At 34.2% G+C, this 27410-nt stretch overlaps 1 protein-coding gene and 1 long non-coding RNA gene across 2 annotated transcripts in view; one reads left to right on the top strand and one right to left on the bottom strand.

Annotated features, from left to right (window-relative positions):
* The window catches only part of ADGB (androglobin), a 232929-nt gene that overhangs the window by 112752 nt on the left and 92767 nt on the right, over nucleotides 1–27410 (bottom strand). Inside the window, exons 10-13 of the mRNA XM_005552076.5 lie at nucleotides 23360–23454; nucleotides 17825–17999; nucleotides 16330–16420; nucleotides 7570–7699 (exon numbers count right to left, since the gene is read on the bottom strand). Of these exons, the coding sequence (XP_005552133.3) occupies nucleotides 7570–7699; nucleotides 16330–16420; nucleotides 17825–17999; nucleotides 23360–23454 (491 nt within the window). The remainder of the gene's footprint in view (nucleotides 1–7569; nucleotides 7700–16329; nucleotides 16421–17824; nucleotides 18000–23359; nucleotides 23455–27410) is intronic.
* Nucleotides 8626–27410, top strand: part of LOC123573016 (uncharacterized) — a 105936-nt gene continuing 87151 nt past the window's right edge. Inside the window, exon 1 of the long non-coding RNA XR_010586274.2 lies at nucleotides 8626–8763. This is a non-coding gene — a long non-coding RNA (uncharacterized lncRNA). The remainder of the gene's footprint in view (nucleotides 8764–27410) is intronic.

Raw genomic sequence — 27410 nt, 5'->3', positions numbered from 1 at the left:
GAATGTTAAAAGAAAAATTATATTTTAAATAATAATAACTGCAATAATTTGTCAAGGGATACACAATATAAAAGATTGTAAATTGTTACATCAAAAATATAAACCATAAGAGAGACAGAGTAAAAGTGTAGAGTTTTTGTATGCGATCAAAGTTAAGTTGCTATCAGCTTAGAATATGCTGTTACAACCATAAGATGTTTTATGTAAGCCTCATGGTACTCATAAAGTTACAACCTATAGTAGATACCCAAAATCAAAGCAAACCACTGAAAACATAACCTAACCACAAAGGAAAACAGAAGAGAAGGAACAAAGGATCTACAAAACAACCAGAAAAAAAAAAAATGAAATAATAGTAGTAAGTGCTTACCTACCAATAATCACCTTGAATGTAAATGGATTAAATTCTCCAATCAAAAGGAATAGAGTGGCAGAATGTATTTAAAACACAGACTCAACTATCTACTGCCTACAGGAGACTTACTTCACCTTTAAAGACACATATAGACTGAAAATAAAAAGATGGGAAAGGATATTCCATGCAAATGTAAGGCAAAAGAGAGCAGGAATAGTGATATTTAGATCAGATAAAATAGACAGTAAGCCAAAAACGGTAAAGAAGAGACAAAGAAGGTTATTTCATAATGATAAAGGTGTCCATTGCTTAACAGGATTCAATAATTATAAATATTTATGCATCCAACGTTAGAGCACCTAAATGTATAAAGCAATATTAATAGATCCAAAGGGAGAGAGAGACTGCAATACAATAATAGTTGGAGTCTTCAATACTCCTCTTTCAGCAAAGGATAACTCATCCAGACAAAAAATCAAAAAGAAAACATCAGACTTAAACTACACTTTAGATCAAACGGACCTATATGGATATATACAGAACATTGTATCTAGCAGCAGTGGAATACACATTCTTCTCAAGCTCACAAGGAACATTCTCCAGGATACTCATATGTTAGGCCACAAAACAAGTCTTAACAAATCAAAGAAGATTGAAATAATATAGCTACCTTTTATAACCACAATGGAATGAGTCTAAAAATCAATAACAGGAGGCATTTCAGAAAATTCACAAATACATGGAAACTAAACAATGTACTTCTGAACAAGATATTAAGAGGGAAATTTTTAGAATGTCTTGAGACAAATGAAAATTGACACAGTAATATATGAAAATTTATAGGATGCAGCAAATGAAACTCTAAGAGGGAAATTTAAAGAAGAATTTCAAATTTAAAACCTAAGGCTACACCTCAGGGAACTAGAAGAAAAGAAAGCAAACTAAACCTAAACCTAAAATTAGTAGAAGAAAGGAAATAATAAAGCTCAGAACAGAAATAAACAAGAAAAAAGAAAACTGAGCTGATTTTTGAAAAGATAAACGAAACTGACAAACCTTTTGCTAGACTAGTTAAGAAAAAGGAGAGAAGACTCAAACAAAATCAGAAATAAAAAAGGAAGTATTACAAATGATACTGCAAAAATACAAACAATCCTAAGAATCTATTATGTATAATTATATGACAACCAATTGGATAACCTAGAAGAAACAAATTTCTAGACATGTACAACTTACCAAGACTGAATCATAAAAATATAAAATCTGAACAGAACAATATGAGCAAGGGGATTACATTAGTAATAAAAACTGTGGCTCACGTCTGTAATCCCAGCACTTTGGGAGGCTGAGGCAGGTAGATGACAAGGTCAATAGATCGAAACCATCCTGGCCAACATGGTGAAATCCCATCTCTACTAAAAATACAAAAAGTTAGCTGGGTGTGGTGGCATGCACCTGTAGCCCCAACTACTTGGGAGGCTGAGGCAGGAGAATCACTTGAACTCAGGAGGCAGAGGTTGCAGTGACCCCAGATTGCACCACTGCACTACAGCCTGGCAACAGAGTGAGACTCCATCTCAAACAAACAAACAAGCAAACAAACAAAACAAAAAACTGAACCCATGTTGGCCGGGTGCAATGCTTATGCCTGTAATTCCAGAACTTTGGGAGGCCAAGCCAGGAGGATTGAAGCGAAGAGTTTGAGACTAGCCTAGGCAACATAGGAAGACCCTATTTGTAATTTTTTTAAAAAGTGTGGTGGTGCATGCCTGTAGTAACAGCTACTTGGGAGGGTAAGGCAGGAAGATTGCTTGAGCCCAGGAGTTCAAGGCTGCAGTAAGTTATGATCATGCCACTGCACTCCAGCCTTGGCAACAGGAAAAGACCCTATATCTTAAAATAAAAAGTCTCTTATAAAAGAAAAGTCCAGGACCTTATGGCTTCACTGCTGAATTCTTCCAAATATTTAAACAAGAATTGCTACCATCCTTCTAAAACTCTTCCAAAAAATCTGACAAAGAGGGAATACTTTCAAACTAATTATACAGGACAAGCATTATCTTGATACCAAAGCCAGACAAGGACATTATAAGAAAATAAACCTTAGGTCAATATCCCTGATGAACATACATGCAAAAATCTTTAATAAAATACTAGTAAACATAATTCAACAGCACATTACAAAGATCATTTACCATGATTAAGTGGGATTTTCCCCAGAGACGCAAGGATGGTTTGACATATGCAAATCTACAAATATGATATACCACATTAAAAGAATAAAAGACAAGAACCATGCAATCATGTGAATAGATGTAATAACAGCATTTAACAAAATTCAACATCCTTTTATGATAAAAAAAAAAAACTCTCAACTGACAACTAATATAAAGAATGTACTTAAACACAATGAAGGCCATATATGACAAACTCATAGCTAACATACTCAACAGTGAAAAGTTGAAAGCTTTACTTTCAAGATCAAGAGTAAGACAAGGAAAATAACCACTTCTATTCAACATGTCACCTAAAGTCCTAACTAGAGCAATTAGGCAAAATAAAGAAAAGGCACTCAAACTGTAAAGAAAGAAGCTGAAATTTTCCTCTTTGCAGATAATACAATCTTATATATAGAACCCCTTAAAACCCCATTAAAAATCCTGTTAGATCCATGGCGAAACCCCGTCTCTACTAAAAACACAAAAAATTAGCCAGGCACTGTGGCAAGCACCTGTAGTCACAGCTACTCAGGAGGCTGAGGCAGGAGAATGGCATGAACCCGGAAGGTGGAGCTTGCAGTGAGCTGAGATTGCGCCACTGCACTCCAGCCTGGGTGACAGACAGAGACTCCGTCTCAAAAAAAAAAAAAAAAGAAAAAAAATCCTGTTAGATCTAATATATAAACTCGATAAAGTTGCAGGATACAAAATCAACATACAAAAAACAAAAATAGAAATCAGTAAAATAATTCCATTTACAATAGCTACCAAAACTATTTAGGAATAAATTGAACTAAGGAGGTGAAAACCTATATTCTGAATACTATAAAATAAAATATTGATGAAATAAAATAAGACTTAAATAAATGGAAAGATGTCCCATGTTCATGAATTGGAAGAATTCATATTGTTAAAATGGCTGCACTAGCCAAAACAATGTACAGATTCAATATAATCTATCAACATTCTCATGAGATTTTTCACCGATATATTAAAACATCCTAAAATCCATGTGAAACCACAAAAATAGCCAAAGCAAAAGAACAAAGCGGGAGACACTGTACTAGCTGACTTCAAAATAAATAGACCAGTGGAACAGAGTAGAGAGTCAAAAATAAATTCAAGCTATTATGGTCAAAAAAGATTGACAAGAACACACAATGGAAGAAAGGAGAGTCTCTTCAGTAAATGATGTTAGGATATCCATTTACAAAAGAGGAAAGTCACCTCATACCATATACAAAAATTAACTCAAAATGGATTAAGAACTTAATTGTAAGACCTGAATGTATGCTGAATGCATGAAACTACTAGAAGAAAACACAAGGGATAAGCTCCAAGATCTTGGCCTGGGCAACAAATTTTAGTCCCTAAAGCACAGGCAACAATCGCAAACAGACAAAAGGAATTATATCAAACTAAAATGTTTCTTTTTGCATAGCAAAGGAAACAATTATAAGGAGACAATCTATAGAATGGGAGAAAATATTTGTAAATCATACATCTGATAAGAGGTTAATATTCAAAACATATAAGGAACTCAAACAACTCATCAACAAGGAAACAACCCAACTGAAAAATAAGCAAAGAATCTGAATAGGCATTTCTCAGGAGAAGACATATAAATGGCCAACATACATGTTTTAAAAAAATGCTCAACATAACTAATCATTGAGGAACATAAATTAAGACCACAGTAAGCTATCACTTCACACCTGTTAAAATGGCTGTTATCGAGAAGACAAAAGGTAAGTGTTAGCAAGAATGTGGAAATAAGGGAAACCTTGTATATTGCTGGTGAGAAGGTAGAATGGTGTAGTCACTGTATAAAACAGTATGGAGGTTGAAAAAAAAAACCTAAAATAGGGCAATCATATGATCCAGCAATCCCACTTCTGAGTGTGTATCCAAAGGAAATGAAATTAGTGTGTCAAAAAGCAAAGAGATACCTGCCTTCCCATCTTCATTATAGCGTTATTCACAAAGCCAAAATATGAAATCAAACAAATTGTCCATCCACGGATGAATGAATAAGGAAAATATGGTATATATAAAAAATAGAATGCTATTCAGCCTTTAAAAAAGAAACTTTATCATTTGCAATAACTAGGATAAACCTGGAGGACGTTATGTGAAGTTAAATAAGCCAGACACAGAAAAATAGATACCACATAATCTCACTTACATGTGGAATCTAACACAGCTGAACTCAAAGAAGTGGAGAGTAGAATGGTAGTTACCAGGGGCTGGGTGTGGGTGATTGGGAAAATGCTGGTCAAAGGATACAAAGTTTCAGTTAGTAGAGATAAATTCAAGAGATCCAGTTTACAATATGGGGCCTATGGTTAATGTATTCTTGAAAATTGCTAAGACAGATTTTAGTGTTCTCACAACAAAAAATGAGAGGAACGTGAAGTAATACATATATTAATCAGCTCAATTTAGTTATTCAGCTATATATATATTTCAAAACATCATGTTTTACACTATAAATATATAAAATTTTTTATCAACTAAAAATAAATTTTAAAAAGACATAAATAAGATTGAAAAGATAAACTTAGAACATACGAAATACATAGCTAATAAAGAATAAGTCTCCGTATTTCACAAAGAATATCTATGAATTGGTTAAACAGGAATACAACCCAAACGGAAATTAAGCAAAAGATATAAGCAGGCATTGCACAGTAGCACAAACAGAAATAGCAGTAAATGTATACAAAGATGTTCAGTCACAATAACAATCAATTCAATGGAAAAGCAAAATGAACTACTTTTTCTTACCAATCTGATTGGCAAAATTTTTATAAAACTTCTACACACTCCATGTGGCTATAAGGAAACATTCGTACAACCTGGGTGTAATCTTATCATGTATATTTAGCAATAATTATTTTAAAATTCTAATAGAATTTTATTTGTTGATCAAACAATCCCACTACATGTACAAATTCATTCATAGCAGTATTATTTACAATAGCAAAAGAGTAAAATCAACCCAAGATTCCATCTATACAAATTGATAGAAATAAACTATGGTTAATTTACATAATAAAAAATTATGAAGCTTTCAGAATGAAGATACTCTTTAGGTATAGACTGAAATATCTCCAGCATATATTAAGTATTGTTTTAAGATTATTGAATTTTGAGTGGGAAAAAAAAAGGAATTTGTGAAATACTGTGTGTATGTTTCTTTGCATTTACATTAAAAAATCCTCGGCCGGGCACAGAGGCGCACGCCTGTAATTCCAGCACTTTGGGAAGCTGAGGCGGGCGGATCACGAGGTCAGGAGATCCAGACCATCCTGGCTAACACGGTGAAACTCCGTCTCTACTAAAAATACAAAAAATTAGCCGGGCGTGCTGGCGGTGCCTGTAGTCCCAGCTACTCCGGAGGCTGAGGCAGGAGAATGAATGGCGTGAACCCGGGGGGCGGAGCTTGCAGTGAGCCGAGATCGCACCACTGACTCCAGCCCAGGCGACAGAGCGAAACTCCGTCTCAAAAAAAAAAAAAAAAAAATCCTGAAAGTTTCCTATGGAGGGCAGAATGGTGAAAATGGGATGGAGAGGTACATAAATGGAAGCAAGATTTCTTTACATTTGTTTTGCATTGGAAAGCTAAACATCCTGCTGCTCAAGGTCATTGCCAAGGTCTGATTTTTCAAATTCGAAAAATTGCAACCTCAGGCATATATGGGTTAATATGTCAATAAATTATGCATTTCTAATAAAAAACAAAATACCATTTTATAGCCACCACTTTAGCAAATATCATACATTACCAAATGCTGTCATAAAGAAAACTCTTGGTACTGACAGGTGTGGGTATTACTACACCCATTCGGAAAAAGGTTTGGCATTTTATTGTAGGGTCAAGCAGATGAATGAATGTCCTATTAACTAGACTGCTAGATTCATATCCTAGAACAGGGTTTCCTAATCTGATCTCCAATGAAGCTCATAGTTAAATTTCATGAATCCATTAATGTGGATGGTTAGAAAGACATTACATGTTTGACTGACATTCAGCATTTGTTTTTCAATTATCAATTTGTCAATACAGGCAAGCAGTCACAATGTTGAGAGCAATAACTGTGACCCTATCCACAAAATGTCACAATATTTTACATTATATTATAGTTGTTGCAAATATCTTACAAGAATATGTAAGCTGATTAGCACTTTGAAATTACAGCAGGTTTTAGACCTACTGCTGTATTTCATGTGGTCATATCTCCTCGTCTCCGGATACTCCTGTGACCTATATAGATAGGCAATTAGAGCAACTATGCTTAGTAGTCATTCAACCACCAAATAGTGAAGTTGTATGTTCTCTCAGTGTTAATTATGTTCCTTATCAACAATTCTCGGTTAATTAACATGGAGAAAAAGATGAGTTGTTTTCAATGTGCTAGAGTTTTAAAAAAATTGTTAAAGGGAGTCATCGCACATAAAGGGTTATGAACCCTGAAACCGAAGACTCTCTTGTACCTGTTTCTAGAGGACATATCAAGGGACATTTGAGAAAAATCATGATACTATTGCTTACAATAGTAAGAAACAAGAAGCAACTAATATAGCCACTAACACTGTGATAGATTAAAAACCATCTGTAGCATAATTTTATACAATAAATGCCATTGGTTAGTGAAATGAACCAGACATAAAACAAAAGGGAGGAATCTCACAAACAAGATGTTAAGTTATAATTGGCAAAATGAGAAAAGTATGAAGTTGTTTATTAGCAAAATCTGAGTGGCAGACAGAAAATACAACCAAGAAGAAACACACAGGGGACTTCTATAGCAGATGATTATTCCATTTTCTAACCTAGGTGATGGATACATAAGATATTTATTTTAACACTATTCTTTATACTGTTCAGATCCATATTATACATTATTTTGTATGTATACTGTGTTTTCACAATATAAGGAAAAAGTCTTGTATCATTAAGAGTTGGGCCAATAGTAAGAGTAACATAGTTACCTGAGATGTAGCTTTTGCTATTTGACTCAAGTCCGTCTGGCTATGCATTGCAGTTTCATCAGTTTCACTGACAGAAGGTAAATCAGATCCTGGAGGTATTCCTTTCTTAATTAAGGAGCGCACATAATGCCTAAGAGAAAAACAAACCCCAAACTTCTATTGTTTTGATCTTCTGCTTATAGTTATTAATAAACAACTGCATTTTTGTCAACAATAGAAAGTTCTGATTGTGTTCTATTTGTCATTCTCATTCTTTTACTACCAGTAATGTTTTTTACCTCATGTTAAAACATTGAATATCTTTCTATGCTACTAAAAATATTGTATATTAGTCAACAAATTGATGTAAAAATTCTAGAACATTATTTGTTTTAAAGCTTTGGTGGTCAACTTTGGGTTTTGATGATCGAAACAGAAATTTGATATGTGGAATTGATTTAATTAGGTATCAGAGTGATGTATCAGTGAAACAGAATTAAGGGTCAGAAATTTAATTATGAGTCTTGAGCACTTAAGTTTATCACTGTGACATTCATACCAGCTACCCAAGCATATAGTCTTTCCTTTCAAGTAATTGCTGGTATGACTCCAAATTGCCATTGCTATTGCTAGAATTTTATAGGTACGTAAAGACATTTTTGTAGTATATGCATTTTTTAAGTAAGTGTGTTTCAAAGATAAAATTAAATTCCATGTATATAGACTTCATCAACTTGGATATTTTTTCCAGTTAGTGTTCTGTAAAAATTCACTTGTAACTAAATTTCTCTGATTTACATAAAACTGCCACTAGAGGGTGGCACAAACTTGGTTGTGAGTCTCCAATTCTACCAGACATGGCCAGGAGCCAAGAATGGGTAAGTCCCGGAGTGTTGCTACAAAGACAATGTTCCTAAGATAGAAAGCTGTGACAGCAGTCACCTTCAAAGGCTCATTAAAACACAGGCTTGCTCTTATGTTGACCTGCGACAGCAAAGCAGGACAAGGGGCATGTCTGCCACGCAGGATGAAATGTCATTCACATATCTCTGATTTGGCTCTGTCAGAAATGAATATGTAAATGAATTAATAACAGATTCAAGCAGTGAACAGATTAGTAGAATCCAATCAGGTGATGAAGCCACCTGTATCTGGGTATTAGAATTTCACGGACTTCAATCAAGTAATACAGCTGAAAGAAGACAAAAGGAAAACGTAAGTCACTCAGGGAATTTAGGTTATGAAACTAGCCCATTTGGGGTCCCTATTGGCGTAGAGATTCTAAAAGGCTGGCTATGACTATTTAAATTGTAAGAAAATTTGTCCTTGAGGTCTGCAGTTCTATTTCTTACAACCCACAAAATCTCTGATACGCAAACTCAACTACCTGAAGAGATAAACAAAAATTATTTTGAATAGCAAAATCATCATCTTAGTGAGTGTGGTGAATTTTAGGTGCCATCTTGACTGGCATGAGGGCTGCCAAGGTGACTAGTAAAACATTATTTCTGGGTGTGTCTGTGAGAGTGCTTCCAGAAATTGGCGTATGAGTCGGTGGACTGAGAGAGGATCCACCCTCAATGTAGATGTGTGCCATCAAATTACCTGGAGGCCTGGGCAGAAGAAAATGGCAGAGGAAAGGTGAATTCACTTTCTCTTCTGGAGCTGGGATGCCCTTCTTCTGCCCTTAGACATCAAAAGCCCAGGGCCTCTGCCCTTTGGACTCTGGGACTTGTGCTGACAACTCCCTGGGTTCTCGTACCTTTGTCTTCAGACTGAGAGTTACACCATAGCTTCCTGGGTTTTGAGGCCTCTAGATTTGGACTGAACCACGCGCTACTGACCTCCCTGGTTCTCCAGCTTGCAGACAACTATCTTGAGTCTTCTCAGCTTCCATAACCAGTGAGCCAATTCCTCTAATGAACCTCCTGTCATATATTTATATTCATATCTTTATCTATATCTGTGTCGATGTCTATATTCCGCATTCATTCAGTCTCTCTGGAGATCCCTGACTAAAACAGTGGGTAGCTTAAGCATAACATTAATCAGAAATCATGAAGCATTAACATTTTTATGTTAAGTTTAGAAAAATTCTGTGTGTGACTAAATGTTTGTGTTCCTCCAAAATTCAGATGTTGAAACCTAATCCCCAATGTGATGGTATTTGGAGGTGGAGCCTCTTATTAGGTCACAAGGGTACAGCCCTCATGATTGGCATTAGAATCCTTACAAAACAGACCACAGAATAATTTTTTGCCCTTTCCACCCTGTGAGGCTATAGAGGAAAAGGAAGCCATCTATGAAAGTGAGCCCACACCAGACACCAAATCTGCCAGTGCCTTGATCTGGGACTTCCAGTCTTCAGAACTGTGAGAAATAAATTTCTGTTGTTTATAAGCCACCCAGTGTATGGTATTTTTGTTATAGCAGCCAGAACAGACTAAGAAACCATGTGTGAGTTTTTATAATACATGAAAGCATTTAGCATGTTATATAATCTAGAAATTAGGCCTTTAAATGTATAGCTTAATATTTAATTTTAGCTATATGCTTAAGTTAAAAGGTATAGGAAAATTTTGGTTTGTAAACACGAATAGTATGTATAGGAAAAATTAAATTTCTACAAATACGTGATTTTGATTATTTGACTTTGTAATGATTTAAATACTTGCGAAGACTTTTTTGCTTTCATTTTTGGCTTTTAAAATGCTTGAAGAGAAAACAACCTAGTAAAGTTGCAAATGCAATGTAAAATATTTAAATAAATTTAACTAATTTATTTTAAGTGTTTATAGAGATTACTACATTGATTTATTAGAAATTATAACACAAATTTTATTCTGGGCATGGTGGAACGTGCCTGTAGTCTCAACTATTTGGGAGACTGAGGCAAGAGGCACCACTTGAAATTAGAAATTTGAGACCAGCTGGGTAACAGAGCAAGACCCTATCTCAAAAAACAAAACAAAACAAAAACCCAAAAGTTTGAGAATAAAAGTAGATTTATTAATTTGCAACAATAACAAAATTTTAAAACCAAAGTAGCAGGAAATGTTTTTTTCTGGTTATAAAACTGTGCTGCATGGCTTGACGTTGACAACTGCCAATATTTGTCTAGTAGTGCTGTGTAGTGCTCCCTCCCTACCCACTTTTCAACGTTCACTTGTCGATGCATAGAACTGACAAAGTCTTAAAGGTAAAATATTTGAAGAATATCCCTAGTATTATAAACTTAAATAGAATAAATAAAAGTGTAAATTAACTGCCTGTGATGTAAAGAGTATCTAAAAGTAGTAAAGCACAATGAACATGCTACAGATCTAAATTTTGACTGCTTTTCTCTTATCAGTTTATATTCCTATCACAGATTGTAGTCTATCCAAGAGAAGGCTAAAAACATATTTAATGGCCATTTTATGTGTGACTGATGGTACAGACCATTCAATGATTTTAATACAGTTTTATTGAAGCTTAAAATACATGTTTAAATATTGTTAAACAATGAATATACACTTGCTGAAATATCACAAAGTAAACATCGTCATATCACCATTACTCAGATCAAGCGTTTTTCATATTACTAACAACCCACAAACCCTGCTAGAAGCATGTCCCCATCATGGCCAACTCTCCTCACCACAGACAACCACACTGGTTACTTCCAACTCCATGTATTGCTTTTTAAAATTTTTCTTTTCTTACTGTATATTAATAAGATAACTGAAAACTAACCATGTACTTTGTGTACCAGACTTATTTGGTCTAAATTTTGTGAGTGTATGTGAGATTCATCCATATTGCTTTGTATAGCAGTCTTTATTTCACTTTTATTGCTTTATATTATTGCATTATATTTGTCTTTGGTTTTACTATGATATGTTTAGCTGCAGTTTTCTTTGTATTTATATTACTTAGTCTTTCTAAGACTTCCTGAATCTTGACTTAAACTTTCCCCTTTAGGGATTCTTTTGGCCATTAAGATTTGATGATTTAATTATTTCCAAATCTCTTTATCTTCTACTTCTGAGAACCACTGGCAAGTACGCTGGTCATATTCAATGTGTCTCATAGGTCTTAACTGTACTTTTTTCCCCATTTTTTTTTGTCTCCATGCTTTAGTCTAGATATTATCTTCTAATCTATTTTCAATTTTGCTTATTCTCCTTTAGTCTGTATCTAATGTGTTCTTAAGCACATCTATTGAGTTCTGGGTCCTAGTTATTATATTCCTTGCTTCTAGAATTTCTATTTTATTTTTTAAATCCCTTTACATACTTTCTTTTTTATATTTTTACCACTCTATTAAAGGATAATTGAAGTACAACTAATTGCCCACGTTCAAAGTGTAAATTTGCTAGTCTTTGATATATGTGTATAACCATGTATTAGCCACCTATTGCTGCATTAAAAATTACCACAATTTTAATGGCAACCATCATACCCTGCACTAATATCATCCAATACACCAGTTATTCCTATTTGTAAAGTTCTTCTGATTCAACAAAAACTTCAGATTCAACTTCACAGTCTTTCTTTCTATCCCTATGGTCATGTTCAAATATTAGTGAATTTGGGTTCCTCTTCCTCCTCCTTCCCCCTTTCTCTTCATTGTTCTTCATTGTCTTTGCTGTTGTATTTAGTCTTTTTTTTTTTTTTTTTTTTTTGGTCCCTAAGAGTGACACACCCGGTTTTCCACGTTTCTATGACAATCATTTAATCATGTAATTTAATTAGCTGGTAATAACGGAAAATATTCATCAGTGCTAATGATTAAAGTAGATAAGATGCTTTTTTGTTGTTCTAAAACAGTAGCCAAATCTGTAAAGCCAGACAGATTTTTCCCATCAGCATAATTACTTGAAACAAGAAAAAAAAAATTAGAGTACTTCTAAATATGAAATACTCCAAACCTCTCTGGCTCTCTTCTGCCTCCAGGCAATATCCCAACTTCTTATCACTGCCTTTCATCTTTCACCAGCTTACACTCTTATATTGTCTACTCCTTTTAGGAACATAATTTGAGCAGCTGTGTCATCTCACCAAAGCAGTAAAACAGACAATGTGAAAGAGAAAAGTGAGGTCATTTTTCAATAGTATCTTTGTTTTACATATAATATTTTCATATCACTTTATTTTTTCAGTCAGAGTTTTCATTGATTAATTAATAAATTTTTCCTCACGAAAACAGTGCCCTTGCTAGTTAATCCTCGTGTCCTCTCAATCCTCTATTTTAATATCCTTGGGATAAGGGGGATCTTTTAATTTATTATTTTTTAAATTTTATGATGCTAAAGAACATTTGAAGTAGGCCTTATTCCAACCAATTCAAAATTTATCTTAAAATAAGTATTTCTGGCTGGGCATCGTGGCTCACGCCTGTAATCCCTGCACTTTGGGAGGCCAAGGCGGGTGGATCACCTGAGGTCAGGAGATAGAGACCAGCCTGGCCAACATGGTGAAATCCCACCTCTACTAAAAGTACAAAAATTAGCCAGGTGTGGTGGCACACACCTGTAATCCCAGCTACTTGGGAGGTTGATGCAGGAGAATCGCTTGAACCCGGTAGACAGAGGTTGCAGTGAGCCAAGATTGCGCCACTGCACTCTAGCCTGGGCAACAGAGCAGACTCCATCTCGGGGAAAAAAAAAAAAGTATTTCTTACTATAAAAGGGAACTTAAGAAATATTGCTTTTGTATAATCACTGCAATGACACAAATTTTAGTATATTTGTCATCAAAGCATACAATTTTATTTATTAAATAAAACTGATTTAAAAGGTTGAAATGTTTTAACTATCGTATTAGGACAATTACATTCAATTGGTCTTCTTAACAGGGCAAAGAAAATGCCACTTAGTTATGTTGTATTATATAAATGGATGAGCTTTTCATTTTAATCTATGAATATAGGTTAAAATAAAAACTAAAAATGATATAATAATACTGTTATAGTAAAATGCTACAGTTATGGTCAGGTCACTTGTTCATTCCTTTTAATATTTAGAAGAAACTTATGCAATGATAAAAATGTTTACTTAGAACATTTGACAACTGAGAACTTAAAATGTGGCTAATGCAACTAAGGAAATTAATTTGTAATTTTACATAATGTTAATTAACTTAAAAAATTTATATAGCCACATGTGCCTAGTGCCTACCATAAAGGAAAGAACATAATTTAAAATACTGAATAACTTAGGTACTTCAAAATATTTTCAATTCAATTAATATTTACTTAATACCTATGATTCCCAAGTTACTACGTTAAATATCCAATTATTACAATGTAGATACAAAGCCTATATGCTAACCCTAATGTCTTTATTATAAGTATATACAAGCCAATGTTAGTTAACTAATTCTAAAAATCTGGTGATGTTACTCATTACACTCAGAAAATTAGAGACAAATTTGGAGATGGGAAGGCTATTGGAAGCAGACAATATTAAGAACTGATAAAGACATCATTAGTTCTATGAAAGAAAAATTAAAACTGCAACTAAGCCAATCACTGAAACAAAGCCCCAGAAAACCCAGTAGTCTCAGGTCATTGAATGTTAGGGTAATTGTTCCTCAAAGTCCTTGAGGTCCCTCTATTAGAAGATAGTATAGTAATAATGCTAAGTATGATTCATCCAGGAAGCAAGGAAGCTCTACTTAAGAAGGAAAGACATTATTTAATATATTAATAATGTGTGTATTACAAGTGGTTAATATAGCCCAAATTTTGACTAAATTAATGATACTGTTGATAATATTGCATTGCATTTCTATTATATTGCAGTATCAGTTGGGACTGTTTGTGTCCAAGTGACAGAAGGCTAATTAATAGTAGTTTTAATAGGAATAGAAATTCCATTGGCTTTTGTAACTGAAATGTCCAGTGGGACTGGAAAACTACTTACACAGTGTTCTTTTACACATCTAGAAACCTAATAATAAGAGAATGGAGTGGTGCATATATAAATGTTGTCAAATATTTGAAGATTTTTCATGTAGATAGGCAATAAAAAAAGCTGAAATGTATTATTTTAGGAACTTTAAATATTATTCCTTTTAGGGGAAGAACTGGATTAATTTACAAAACACATCGACAGAACACACTACTTACTAGATGAAAGGGAAGGCAGGTGCTGTGATCTGTAGGTGTGTGTACATTTCCCCCATCAAATTTGTAAGTTGAGATCCTAAACCCTGAAATAATGGTATTAAGAGGTGAGGCCTTTGGGAGGTGACTCAAGCCTGCATGCAGGGCATTAGTGTCCTTGTAAAAGACCCCCAGAGAGCTCATTCACCCCTTCCACTATGTGAGTACACAGTGAGAAGATGCCATGCACAAGGAAGCAGATCCTTGCCAGAAATTGATTCTGCTGGCATGCAGTTCTTGGACTTTCCAGCCTCTAGAAGTATGAGAGATAAATTTTTTTTGTTGTTTACAAGCCACTAGTCTATGGCATTTTGTTATAGCAGCCCAAACAGGCTAAGACAGAAAATGGATGCTTACAAGTGGCATTGCTGCTATAGTAACTACCTAAAAGTGCAGAAGCAGTTTTGGAACTGGGTAATAAAAGCTGGAAGAGTTTTGAGGTACATGCTAAAGAAAGCCTACACTGCCATGAATGGACCTTTAAAGACTATTCAGGAAAGGGCCCAAAAAGGAAAGAGGAGAGGTATAGAGAAAGCCTCAATCTTCTTAGAAAATACGTAAGTGTCTGTGAATTGAATTCTGGTAGAAATATGGATAGTAAAGGCCATTTTGATGAGGTCTCACATGGAAATGAGGAACATGTTACTGGGCCATGGAGGAAAAGCCACCCTTGTTAGGCAAAGACTTTAGCTGAATTTTCTGTGTTCCAGTGTTTTGCGGAAGGTAAAACTTGTGAGCGGTGAAATTGAATATTGGATTGAGGAAATTTCGAAGCAAAGTGTTGAAAGTGCGGCATGCCTTCTCTTGACTCCTTATAGTAAAGTGCTAGAAAAGAGAAATCGATTTGGACAATTCTCAGCCTACCCATATAGGGAAAAGTGAGAAAGCCTATTTGAAAGAGAACAAGGAAAATGTGGAAGCCACTTCCACACTTTCAGATATTTGTTACAGCCGCACCCTATTTCTCCATACCAAAGTCTGTATTTGCTTGCTCGGGCTGCCATAACAAAATACCACAGGCTAGGTGGTTTCCATAGGAGAAATCTATTTTCTCACATTTCTGGAGACTGGAAGTCTGAGACTAGTCAGGATGGGTGCCAGCAGGGTTTGTTTCTTATGAAGACTCTCCTTCCTGCCTGCCAACAGCTGCCTTCTCTGTGTGCTCACATAGCTTTTCCACTGTGTGTGTGCCTGGAGAGAGAGAAAGAGACAGAGAGAGAGAGAGAGGGAACTCTCTGGTGTCTCTCCTCACAAGTCACCAATCCTCTCAGATCTGTAACCCCCGCCTTATCACTCATTTCACCTTAATTGCCTTCTTAGAGGCCTTATCTCCAAATGCAGCCACACTGGCACGTCAGAATTTTAACCTATGAATTTGGTGGGCATACAAACATTCAGCTCATAACACACACAAGAAATTAGCAAAAAGTATTTGTTAATTAAGTGGATTAATGTAACTACAAACTATAAAAGGTCAAGAAAATGTCCTTTTAAAGTTTTTACATCTATTTGGGCTTATTTTAAAATTACTGTTCTTCAAAATGCTCCCATTTGGTGTTATTTTTAACCAGACACATCACAAAATATTTACTAACATGATGCATTTGTGAGGAAGAATGTTATGTACTTACGTTTCTGTTGGAATTGTAAACGGAGTCATTCTATAATTCAAAAATGGACTTGAAATCTCAAGGAATTGTTCAGGCTTCTTTACTATTAACTCTAAAAAGTAGTAGTTAGAAAGTATGATGTATATTTAAAAAAATCTTTCAAGATTGCATACAGAATTTAACATTTAATACAGTACTGGTTAGATTAACTATTTACTCAGCAAATTTCAACAGTGTGAAATAGGAATGTAAAACCATACATGAAGCTTTTATTGAAAGAGTTTATAGATCTTTCCAGTATTCAATTCCTTTTGTCTACTCTTCGATTTCTTTCCAGATTATGTGAAACAATTAAGTCTCAAGGGAGAAAGTTAGCAATGTCTTACAGAATTATTACTTGGCATTTGCTATTTCAAGTACAGGAATGAGTTTCTATAAAAGTATTTTACTAAAAGAAGTGTTCCCTTAGTTAACCTCTGTAACACAATTGCTTAGGATATAAGAAGGAAATGTGAACTACCATATGAATACGGCAGTGGAAGAACAAAAACTGTAGCAAAGTAATGATCATGAGGTGAAAAGAAAGCAGCAGGTCGGGAGAGGATTTGTGGATATTCCTAAAGAGTCTGAGGCTGATCTAGAAGAAAGAAATTCTCCATGAGTAAAGGACACAGCACGTGATTACCGTGGTGAACAATGGAATTAAACATTAGGGGTGATTATTAGGGGAAAACAAAGGGACAGGGACATGGAATACATAAATTTTATTTGACTGTTCTATGCCATTTTCTGTTAATTTTCAATTTAGAAAGACAATTATGTGAAGAGCCTCTAGGTAGGATACTGACATTACAGCATCCTACCAATTGTTAGATTTGTAACCCCAGTTTATAAAAGAGTATTTGCTTACATAGAATTACACAGCAATCAGTAGCAAAATCAGAAGTTACCTACATGTTCACTATTCTTCCTTTCATTCAACTATTCCTTGATGCCCTGAATGAATAACTGTTTTAAGAAATTATGTGAATTTAACCCAAATATAACATTTTAAAATAAAGGATTTTGTTTTCCTTGCAAGTGTCAAATGGATGCTGGTCTTTGGTTCAAGAAACAATAAAGGAGAAGATGGAAGGAAGGGAGGGAAGGAGAGAAGGAAGGAAGGAGGGACGGAGAGAGGAAGGAGGAAGGAAGGAAGGAACGAAAAAAACAAACCAAAGATTGGGAAGTTTTTGCACTTTGCTACAACAATTTTTCTATCACACTAATAATAACAATGTCATCACTCAAAGAACGACCTTGATATATGTGGTCAAGTCAGACATTAACCAAACTTTTTAGCTTCTGAGATGTGAAGAGTTCATCCTTTAAAGACATAAAATTTGGGCATACAATTAAACATAGGCTTTAGATGAAATGTTGGGTGATTTTCCTTGACATACATCTTTCACCACAAATGAAACTGTTAGACTTTCATACATTAATTAGAAGGATTTGAAAATGATGTGATACATACCTTGAGCTTCATCTGTTATAACGGTTTCCTTTTTTTGACGAATGAGTTTCCAGGGAGGTACAGGAGGTGGTTTTGGTGGTGCTACCAGAGGACAAGACCTACTTCTGGTCACCAGCACAGGATGGCTACAGATGTGGGAAAGCCCATATTCTCTAAGTTTCTCAGCAGAATCTGCCTAAAAGATGGAAAGTAGATTGAAAAGCATTCTCCTCCATTTAAAGTAATACTTTTTCCAATATGAAAGCACTATCACCAACAGAGCAATATGGTGGTAATAAGAACAAAATCACCCAATATCTCTACCTCTCTTAATATAAGCATTATTATCATTTGTATTTCTTTCCATCTTTTAAAGTTTCTGGAGCCCTGCTTCTTTATTTACAAAATGAGAGACCGGAACTAGAATACACTTTTCAGTTCTAAAAGCTTAAGATTGTGTGAGATTGCACAAAAAGCACATCAGTTAGTCCAAAATTAATCAGTCATTATTTTTACAGGTTAATGCTTTAACACTAGTGCTTAATATATATTTTTTAAAAACTAACCATTGCTACCTAATTTTTTTAAAGGCTCCTTTCTTGAATGTGTTCAGGTAAATAAAGTGGTAAGTGACTGTCTTGTCTACGCTTTACCCTTCCTCCCCTAACAATGTGTTCCTCCACAGAAGATCCCCATGATTACACATGGCAGTGGAGGAATCCAGAGAAGTGCAGGGAGAAGAGGCTGTCCTTTGTCCTGCCAAATCAAGGAGCTGCCCAGGCAGATACTTCTCATATTCTAATGTTAGACCTCCTGAAGCCAGTCTGCTTTGGAATAATTCAGAATAATACCTGAGTTCTACTTAGAACTTACGTTACTGATTTATGGCTGAACCATGCCAAAGGAAATAAAAAAGTATGTGAATGTTAAAGTGATATATACTATAGCCAAATTCTGACTTTCACAGCTTACTTTAACATTTAAAGTAAAATAAGATGAAATATTAACTACATTAAAGTCAATTTTGATCGATTTTGTCAATAACTATTTTTCTTCCTAGTTACGTTGTCTCAATGATTTCTATGCAATAGCCACAAACCAGATTGTAAATTTACAAAACAGACACTTAAATTAGAACCAGAAACCCACTTATCAGCCTATAGCAAATTATTACTTCAGCTGGAAACTGCCTTGCTCTCATGACTGTGCTGTGGAGCTCAATCTTCCCCGAGGTAGGAGACCCATGAGACAGGAGTGTCTTTGCAAGATCAGGATAATAATTTTAAGAAGGAGTTAATCAGTGCACTCGTGTGTCCAGCAGAATGGTTTAAAATATTGTAGACATTCAAAATACAGACAAAAGTGATGCAATAGTTTTTAAGTCACTGAAGTAATGGAGGAAACTGTCATTTTCTTTTTATCCCTTTTGTATATTTTAGCAAGCTACTAAAAAAATTCAGAAAACTCTGGAATTATGTCTTAGAGTGCCTTAAAAAAACTTTTACATAGATGTTCTTAAATATAAACCTTTTTCTATAACTTGAACCCTGTCAATTTTTAAGTTTTCATGAGTCAAGCCAATACCTGAAACTAATTCTTTCAATGGAAAGAAAATGCCTTGACATAGTAGTTATAAAAGGTGAATTACTGCAAAAGTTACATTTGAATAATATCCAAAATAGAAGTCAAATTCAAAGTAGTATTTAAAAGTTGAATAAGTTCCAGATATTTTACTAGTCATAATTTTTGGTCTACATGTGTTAATTTCTTCCTGCCATTGCAACAAATTTTAGTGTAACTCCCCACCGCCTTTCTTTAAACTGTAGAGCATTAGAAAATAAAATGATTTAAAGTATTTGGAAATATAAAGAACTGGTCCAAATAACAAATTCCAGTATTAGCACCTATTTATAATTTGAATAATCTGCCAAAGTACTAACATTATTTTGGCACAAGGAATTTAAATACAACAATTCTACATACTTCATTTTATTTTTAGTGCACTACACAATACTTCTGATTCATGTAAAGTAATGCTATTAATAAGAGTTATGGTTTCATGCTGAGAAAGTTTGTTCAAGGATTTCAAAGTTCCTTAGGTTACAATTAGGGAAAGAGAGAGATTTACAATAGTGCCTGAAACACTGAGTTTTTCATAGGCACTCAATATACATATGCTGCATAATTCATGCGTAAGACTTAAATTAGAAGTTTCCTTTCCTAAGACCCTTTCACTCTTTTTATTTCAGCTCATTTCAAACATTCTAAAAGATGCAAGAGTTGGATTCGGACAGGTGAAGGAGGCTTTAGTAAAACTCCCAGATCTACATAAAACTAAAACCATTAGAATACCCAAGAGGAGAAAGAAGTTGGATAATGTAATTTATAACATCTTGCTCCTTCCTCAATTTTGTTCTTGATTTTCTTGTATTTTTTTTTTTACCACTTCTTTAAATAAATGTAAGTTCTTGACTTTATTTTACCTGCTGATCTTACTGTCTTTGAGGCTGTAACTTTTAGCAATGTACTCCATTTAACAAAATTTCATTAAGACAGAAATTGTTTCCTATAGGTATTTTCTTAAGACATTGTATCTCTATTACATTCTCATATTTACCAGGGAAACCAGATCACCCTCACAGAATGCTAACCTAAAAGAATCAGCAGACAAGACAGGAAGATGGTGAACACTAGTCAGTTCATTACAGTCTTGGAAGTCACTTACTGTTCCAGACACTGGGTTAATTCCAGAACCTCTGGGCACCTTAAGCCTTAAACTTCCCCAAAGGGAGGATTTATAATAATCTTTATGCCTTGAACCTCACCCATGCCTCAAGCTGCCTTTAAGTCTTCTCCCCTTATAATTTCAATATCTAGTAGTTCCTTGAACCCAGTGGAATCTTCTTCATCTCCAAACTTTCCAACATAAGATTCCCTCTGCTTTGAACACACTTTATCCCATTTACTTGCCTAACTTCTTTAAGGTCTCAGCTTAAACAGTTCTTCCTTAGGGACGACTTCCCTGGCTACCCATTAGAAAGGATGGCATGTTTCTGTTATGTCTTTCATTCATTTTTTTTCATTCATTTAACCGTCTTTTCACTTGGTTACTCCTCCAACAAATATTAATTCACCTACACCTACTACGTGGCAGGCACCTTGTGTGCCTTCTGTTCTAATTGTATTATTGCAGTTCACTCAATTGTATGCCTTCCTCATTAGGCTCTAAGCTTTGTGGGGAGGACCTTGTCAATCTTTCTTAGCACTGTATCTTCAAAACATAGCATATTGTTTACCATATAATAGCATATAATAGGTAATTCATAAAATCTGTTGAATCAATCAATGAATAAACAGATGTGAGTTTTTAGTCTTAGTTTTTAAAATTAAAAATGATCAGCTTTTAAATTTTAGTTTATCAGTATCACTACCAAAAGTTCAAAAGGATTATTTTGCACCCCATTCTTTTTATGGCGTGCAGAAAGCACAGGATAATATTTTATCTTCTGCTTACATTTTGTGGTTTTAAAGGGAGTTTGAGTACTTCTCATGACAGACATGAGACTATGGCACTCCATAAAGCATTGCTGGTATTCTTTTTTCTTTATTTCTTCTAAAAAAACAAACAGTATACACGTGCAGAATGTGCAGGTTTGTTAACGTAGGTATGTGTGCCACGGTGGTTTGCTGCCCCTATTGACCCATCCCTCCCCTCAACCCCATCCCACACCAGGCCCTGTTGTGTATTGTTCCCCTCTCTGTGTCCATGTGTTCCCGGTGTTCAATCCCCACTTATGAGTGAGAACATGTGGTGTTTGGTGTTCTGTTTCTGCATTAGTTCGCTGAGGATAATGGCTTCCGGCTTCATCCATGTCCTTGCAAAGGACATGATGTCATTCCTTTTTATGGCTGCATAGTATTCCATGGTGCATATGTACCATACTTTCTTTATTCAGTCTACCATTGATGGGGCATTAATGGTATTCTTCAGCAGTCCAACGAGTTAGAGCATTTACTTGCTAGCATATCTGAGACAGCACATAGGCCAGTAGCATGCAAAGAGGTTAAAAGAAAGGCAGGTGTGAGAAGGCCAGCCCTAATCTCAGCAAGAGTCCTGACTTGGGAGAGGCTTTAGAAGTACATTTAGATTGTTGAATGTTGCTAGTTTTTAGATTCAGTCCAAATTGCTGTTTCTGCTGTTTAACCACGTATAATGTTTTCTAACTTTGGATTAAAAATAGTGAAACTGCCATATTCAGGATGGCACCTTATCCTCTTACAATGTGAACACTATTGCATAGTAAATTTTTGCTGGAAAAATTATTTTTATCTAAAAAAGTGGAGAAGAAAGAATGAGAAGAAAGAGAAGGGGAAAAATGTTAGCAACATGCCCCCCAAGCATAATCTAAAAGACAAATGTAATGCATATAGTAAAGTATAATAATCATTCAACTGGAATATTTATGTTTCAAGCTAATTTTTGTTCAAGTTTTTAAAACATAGCTCTTTCTAACTAACTAAATGAACATTCATGTGTAATCATATTGCTGCATCATGTAGTTGTATACTTTAATGCAGTGACTTCAGATTATGAAATCCTAGTAATAAAGTGTTAGATATCTAGAGTCCCCAAACAGAATTGGGATTCAAAAACCCCAAAAGCAGTAGGGCATTTGTTTAAATAAATTGTTAATCACTTGATGGACTTTGCCATCACAAGGGAAGGAGAAAAGTTGTTTTTCTGTCCAAGAACAATAGATAGCTTAAAAATTATGAAAATACATAAATACTACGCAAGCACTAAACATACTGATTAAAATTTAGCATCATGAAAAAATGTTAACAATATCTTGTTAAGTGAAAAGCTGTTTCTAAATATAACATAAAGTGTGATTCCAATAAAAAAGGTATACACATACAAACACAGAATACAGAAGAAAAATCAAAGTATATATGACAAAATGTTAATAGGGCCTATGCCTTACCATTTATACTATAAATATTTAATTGCATTTCCTTTCACTACGTTTTCTAAATTTTCTACAATTTGTTAATTGTATTAAAAAATAGCATTTATTTTGTATTATTTTATGATACAAGAAAGGTCATAGCAGTATCTCTCCAGCCTGAGGATGAATTCACTAATATCATCTTATTTTAAGAAAACATATGTGGCCTATTTATGGGAAGGTCATTAATTATTACCTAGGAATAATTTCTATGATTTTCACTGAAATACATAAATTCTGTATCTTTCTTTTCGCTTATAACAGAAGGATCTATAAAAATTAAATGTAACTCTATATTTTTTCTTGTCCTTTTTTATAATTAGCCAGAGCTATTGCAATCATCTAAGATAACTTTGGATATGTCAGATCCCTTAGGTCGAGTATCTAATTTTGAAGATAAGGAAACTTACATCCACAGATAGAATTTTAATTAAATTTTCACGTGCCTTCTACCACAGAAAGTAATCACCCATACACATGCGCACACACACACGTGCACCCACACACACAAAATAAATAATACTGTTTCCTAAGCTTGAATGCTTACCATCTTCTCTAATGAAAAGATCTTGTTTTCAAACAAATAGAGAGGTGTGAATGTCGCATATACGACCATATGAGAGGTCTGTATTGCAGAAGAACCTGTAAAACAAACATATATTATGTCATGAAAATCCTAGTCAAAATCGATCTGTCAGTCGCTCACTCCAGATTGTTCAATTGCCTTAATGAATTTATCTTTGGGCTGGTGAAAAATACATAAAGGATGCAAAATGAATTTAACAGATGTTAAATCTTAAAGATGTATCTATTTTACAGCCTGTCTCATTCATTTTAAGTTCACGTTATTACTATTTAATAATTTAAGACTTTATTATACCTCATGACCAAGAGTTATTACATAACTATACTCTAGTTATTAGTCAGTGCAACATAGAATGGTCCACAAATGAGAATGTTCAAAAGGAATTATTTTTAAGTTGAGGCATTTCTTTACTTTCATAGATAGAATCTTTATTCTGTGTTGAACTTACAGGAAGTCCAGGAGTTTCTATGTCACTGTCATTTCAAAAAGAAAGAAAACCTAAGTAAAATGAATTTTTCCATGAAGAAGTAAGGCATAAATAATTTAGCTTGAAGTGTTTAATGCAGGTGGAATTTACTTTTGAGCATTGCTTATTTGTTTGTTATGTTTTTCTTATCCCTGAAATTATTCTATTTGATTATTTTATTCAGTAATTTTTGGTCCTGCAAATATTTTGGACAGATAAATAGAAGTGAATTTATTTTAGCCTCTTTTTATTTTTAATTAAATTTTTTTTACAAATTTACATACTGAGATTTAACTATATTTGATACTATGTTTACAAAAGAATAATATCTTTAAGACCACAGAATATAAATTAGTTGTCAGCTCAGTATATCTCTAGAATGGAGATATGAAAACCTGCCAAACTTATAGAAACATACTTTTACATTTCAAAATTGAAATATTTACATTTCTCATACACCTTGCCAACACATATTGATTGCTTTTTCGCTACATTACTCATTTGCCTAAGCTACATTTTTTTGATGATGTTAGTTATCATCTAATGTCCACGCATGCTGTCTCCTCAACTAACTTTTAGGGTGTTTGTCTGCAGAGGCTTGGTTAATAATTTGGTTTACTCCTTGTGGAGTACAAGGTACACTGTATTGTGTGATAACTTGTATGAAATAATATGTTTTTAAATATGAATAATCATCTTAAGTTTAAGGATGCAGTAAAATAATTATTCCTTTTAAAAAGAATGAATGTTAATGAAAATACTTTTCATGCACTCCTATCATCAGATAAAACCATTTGAGATACCCACATTGACCAGAATGCCCTCTGGTCTAGTTACTTTTCTCATTGATCAATCTAATAGAAGCCCTCCAATAAGTCCTCTAATCAAAAGAAAGATTGTGAAATGTCTTTAGGTGTCAGCTGAGAGTTGAAGGCTAGTAATGGAGAGGAGGTTCCTGACAGTGATGACTGCTAAATATTAAAAATGGATAAAATTTTAAAAATCAGTTTTTTATCTATCTGCAGAACTTTCAAGGAAGAGGACAAGATTAAATGTACTTTTCAGGTTCAAGATTTAGCAGTTGACTCTCTACAGCTTAGGAAAGTATGAAGCATGAGAGGGGGAGGGAAGAAGAGTGAGGATTCTTCTCTGAGCCTGGCTACTGAGCAGGACTGGGCTTCTTTACAAAAGTCAGCTGAGTTTCCAGATGTTAAACATACATTCTGCATAATATTTGACCAAGTATCTGGGCACCCCATGGCTCCTTCAAGTTGATCCATTTCATTAACTCTTTTCTAAATCTTGTTTTAAAAATCATCAAGTGTAAAAGTATTTTGGTCCAAATTATATCCCGCATTTGTACATTATGCATTAGAAATTTTGATGTCTTCCCTAAAATTCTCTAAAGTTTAATATTTAATGTGATCACATTAAGTACTTTGCCCTTGATCTTTAATAAGTCTTTTGAACTTTTATTTTCCTTATGATATTAAAAATAAAGTTTGTGATGTAAGCATTTTGAAAAAAGTTCTCATTTACTTTATACCATTATGTAATAAAATATATGGAAACTTGGGAATTCCAGGTGGGCTCTTGCAAAAAAATAACTTTAGAAACTTGAAGTAAAGAATGTGGTCTTGACATATTATAGAAATGATGTTGATGACAAAAAATAGTTCCTCCAAATTTTAAGATAATCACACATTTTACATGAGATTATAATATTTAATGTTGAAATTTAAAAAAATAACACCAGTGTTTAGTCAAGGGTGAAGTTTTAAATATTTAATAAGTGGTATGACATGGACACAGATTAATTAGACTAGAAACTGATTATAAATATTGGTATCACTATACTAGTGCTATTAGCTAAACATCAGTCTGTAAAATCTGGATAAGAATGTGCTATTAAATAGAGATTTTCAAACTATGTTTTATATATCTTATAAATGAGATTCAGGGGCCCAGGAACTCAGTGAACTATTATGTAAAACACTGCAGATTTGTGTGCACACTAACTGCTTTAGTCTGTTTTGTACTGCTAAAACAAAATATTTGAGACTGAGTAACTTATAAAGAACAGAAGTTTATTTCCCCACAGTTCTGGAGGCTGGGAAGCCCAAGATCAAGGTGCTGGCATCTGGTGAGGAACTTTTTGCTGTGCCATCCCATGGCCAAATAAGCATGTCATCCCATAGGCAAACTCACTGTTTTATAACAAACCCACACGAGGATACCTAACACACCCATGATAATGGCATTACTCCATTCCCTCTGTCCTCACGGCCTAATTACCTCTCATTAGCCCGACCTCCCAACACTGGGGAGCAAACAGTGAGCTGTTTAATCCCCAAACAGCATTGGGGATCAAAATTCTAGCACATGGACTTTAGAAGACACATTCAACCAAGAGTACGAAGAATTTGGAAAAAGAGAGATGGTTCATAATTTTTATAAGATTTTCAAAGAAGTTTATTACCCAATAAAAGATGTGAATTATTTGTAAAGTGTCTAAAGGGCCTTGGATAATTCCTATTTGTTCTATTATTTCTCTGTAAATATGTTGTGTGATTCTGCAGTATTAGAACACTCATAATGCTTTCTGGTTTTACTATATATGGATAAAAGTTCTTTTAGAAGATCTTAAAGGCAAATGTTTAAATCCAGGGGCTCTATAATTTCTTTCAGTGAACTATCAATGATACAAACCATGAAATGTCTTTATCTTTCCAGTTGGAGTAACTTTGCATTGAATTAGCACAGCTGCATATAAAATAAAGTCTAATAATTGAGAAAGAAATTTAAGAAAAAAATATACTCTTGAATAATGAGATAGAATTTTATACTCCAGTCTCTAAAACTGCCTTAAAATATTTTGTACATTAGTTATGAGCCTTATATGGCCTACAACTGCCATACTTATTATATTTTATTGCCTAAAAGAAGCTTTTGCTACATTTGTATGATTTCAATGTTTTATTTTACATGTGATAGAGCTCTTTTTGCCTTCTATAAGCATATTTCAGAAGATTGCAATAAAACATGTAAGATTACTTAAATACCACTTCTATCATTGATTTTATTTTATGTCAAATGTTTACTGTCTGAACTTATAACAATTTCAGCCTGAAATGTAGAGTCCCAGTGAGATGAACCCCAAATTACTGCAAGTCCTTAAGAAGTATTTGTTAAATATTATATATGATTTTTATTTTTATTTATATGATATGATATTTAGTCAATTTAGAATAGCTAACCTTCAGTAAATGCCTACTCTGTGCTAAGGCCTAAGTATTTTCTATGAGTCAGTTCACATAAACCCTATGAATAAATTCTATTTTTAACAGCTTTTTTTCAGGCAAGTAAATTGAGTTACAGATAGGTTAAGTAACATGTCAAGTACACAGTTAAGAAGTGTGAAGTATAAAGTAATCCCTGGTCTTTCTGGCAATTTTTTAGTGTCTATTTTTCTATGTGGCAATATGTAAAGAGGATAATGACTAGAGTGTCTTCCGGCCCACTTCCTACCAGAAAATATTTGCAGTT

This window comes from Macaca fascicularis, chromosome 4, assembly GCF_037993035.2.
Source record: "Macaca fascicularis isolate 582-1 chromosome 4, T2T-MFA8v1.1".
NCBI lineage: Eukaryota > Metazoa > Chordata > Mammalia > Primates > Cercopithecidae > Macaca > Macaca fascicularis.
This window is presented reverse-complemented; position numbering and strand designations above follow the sequence as displayed.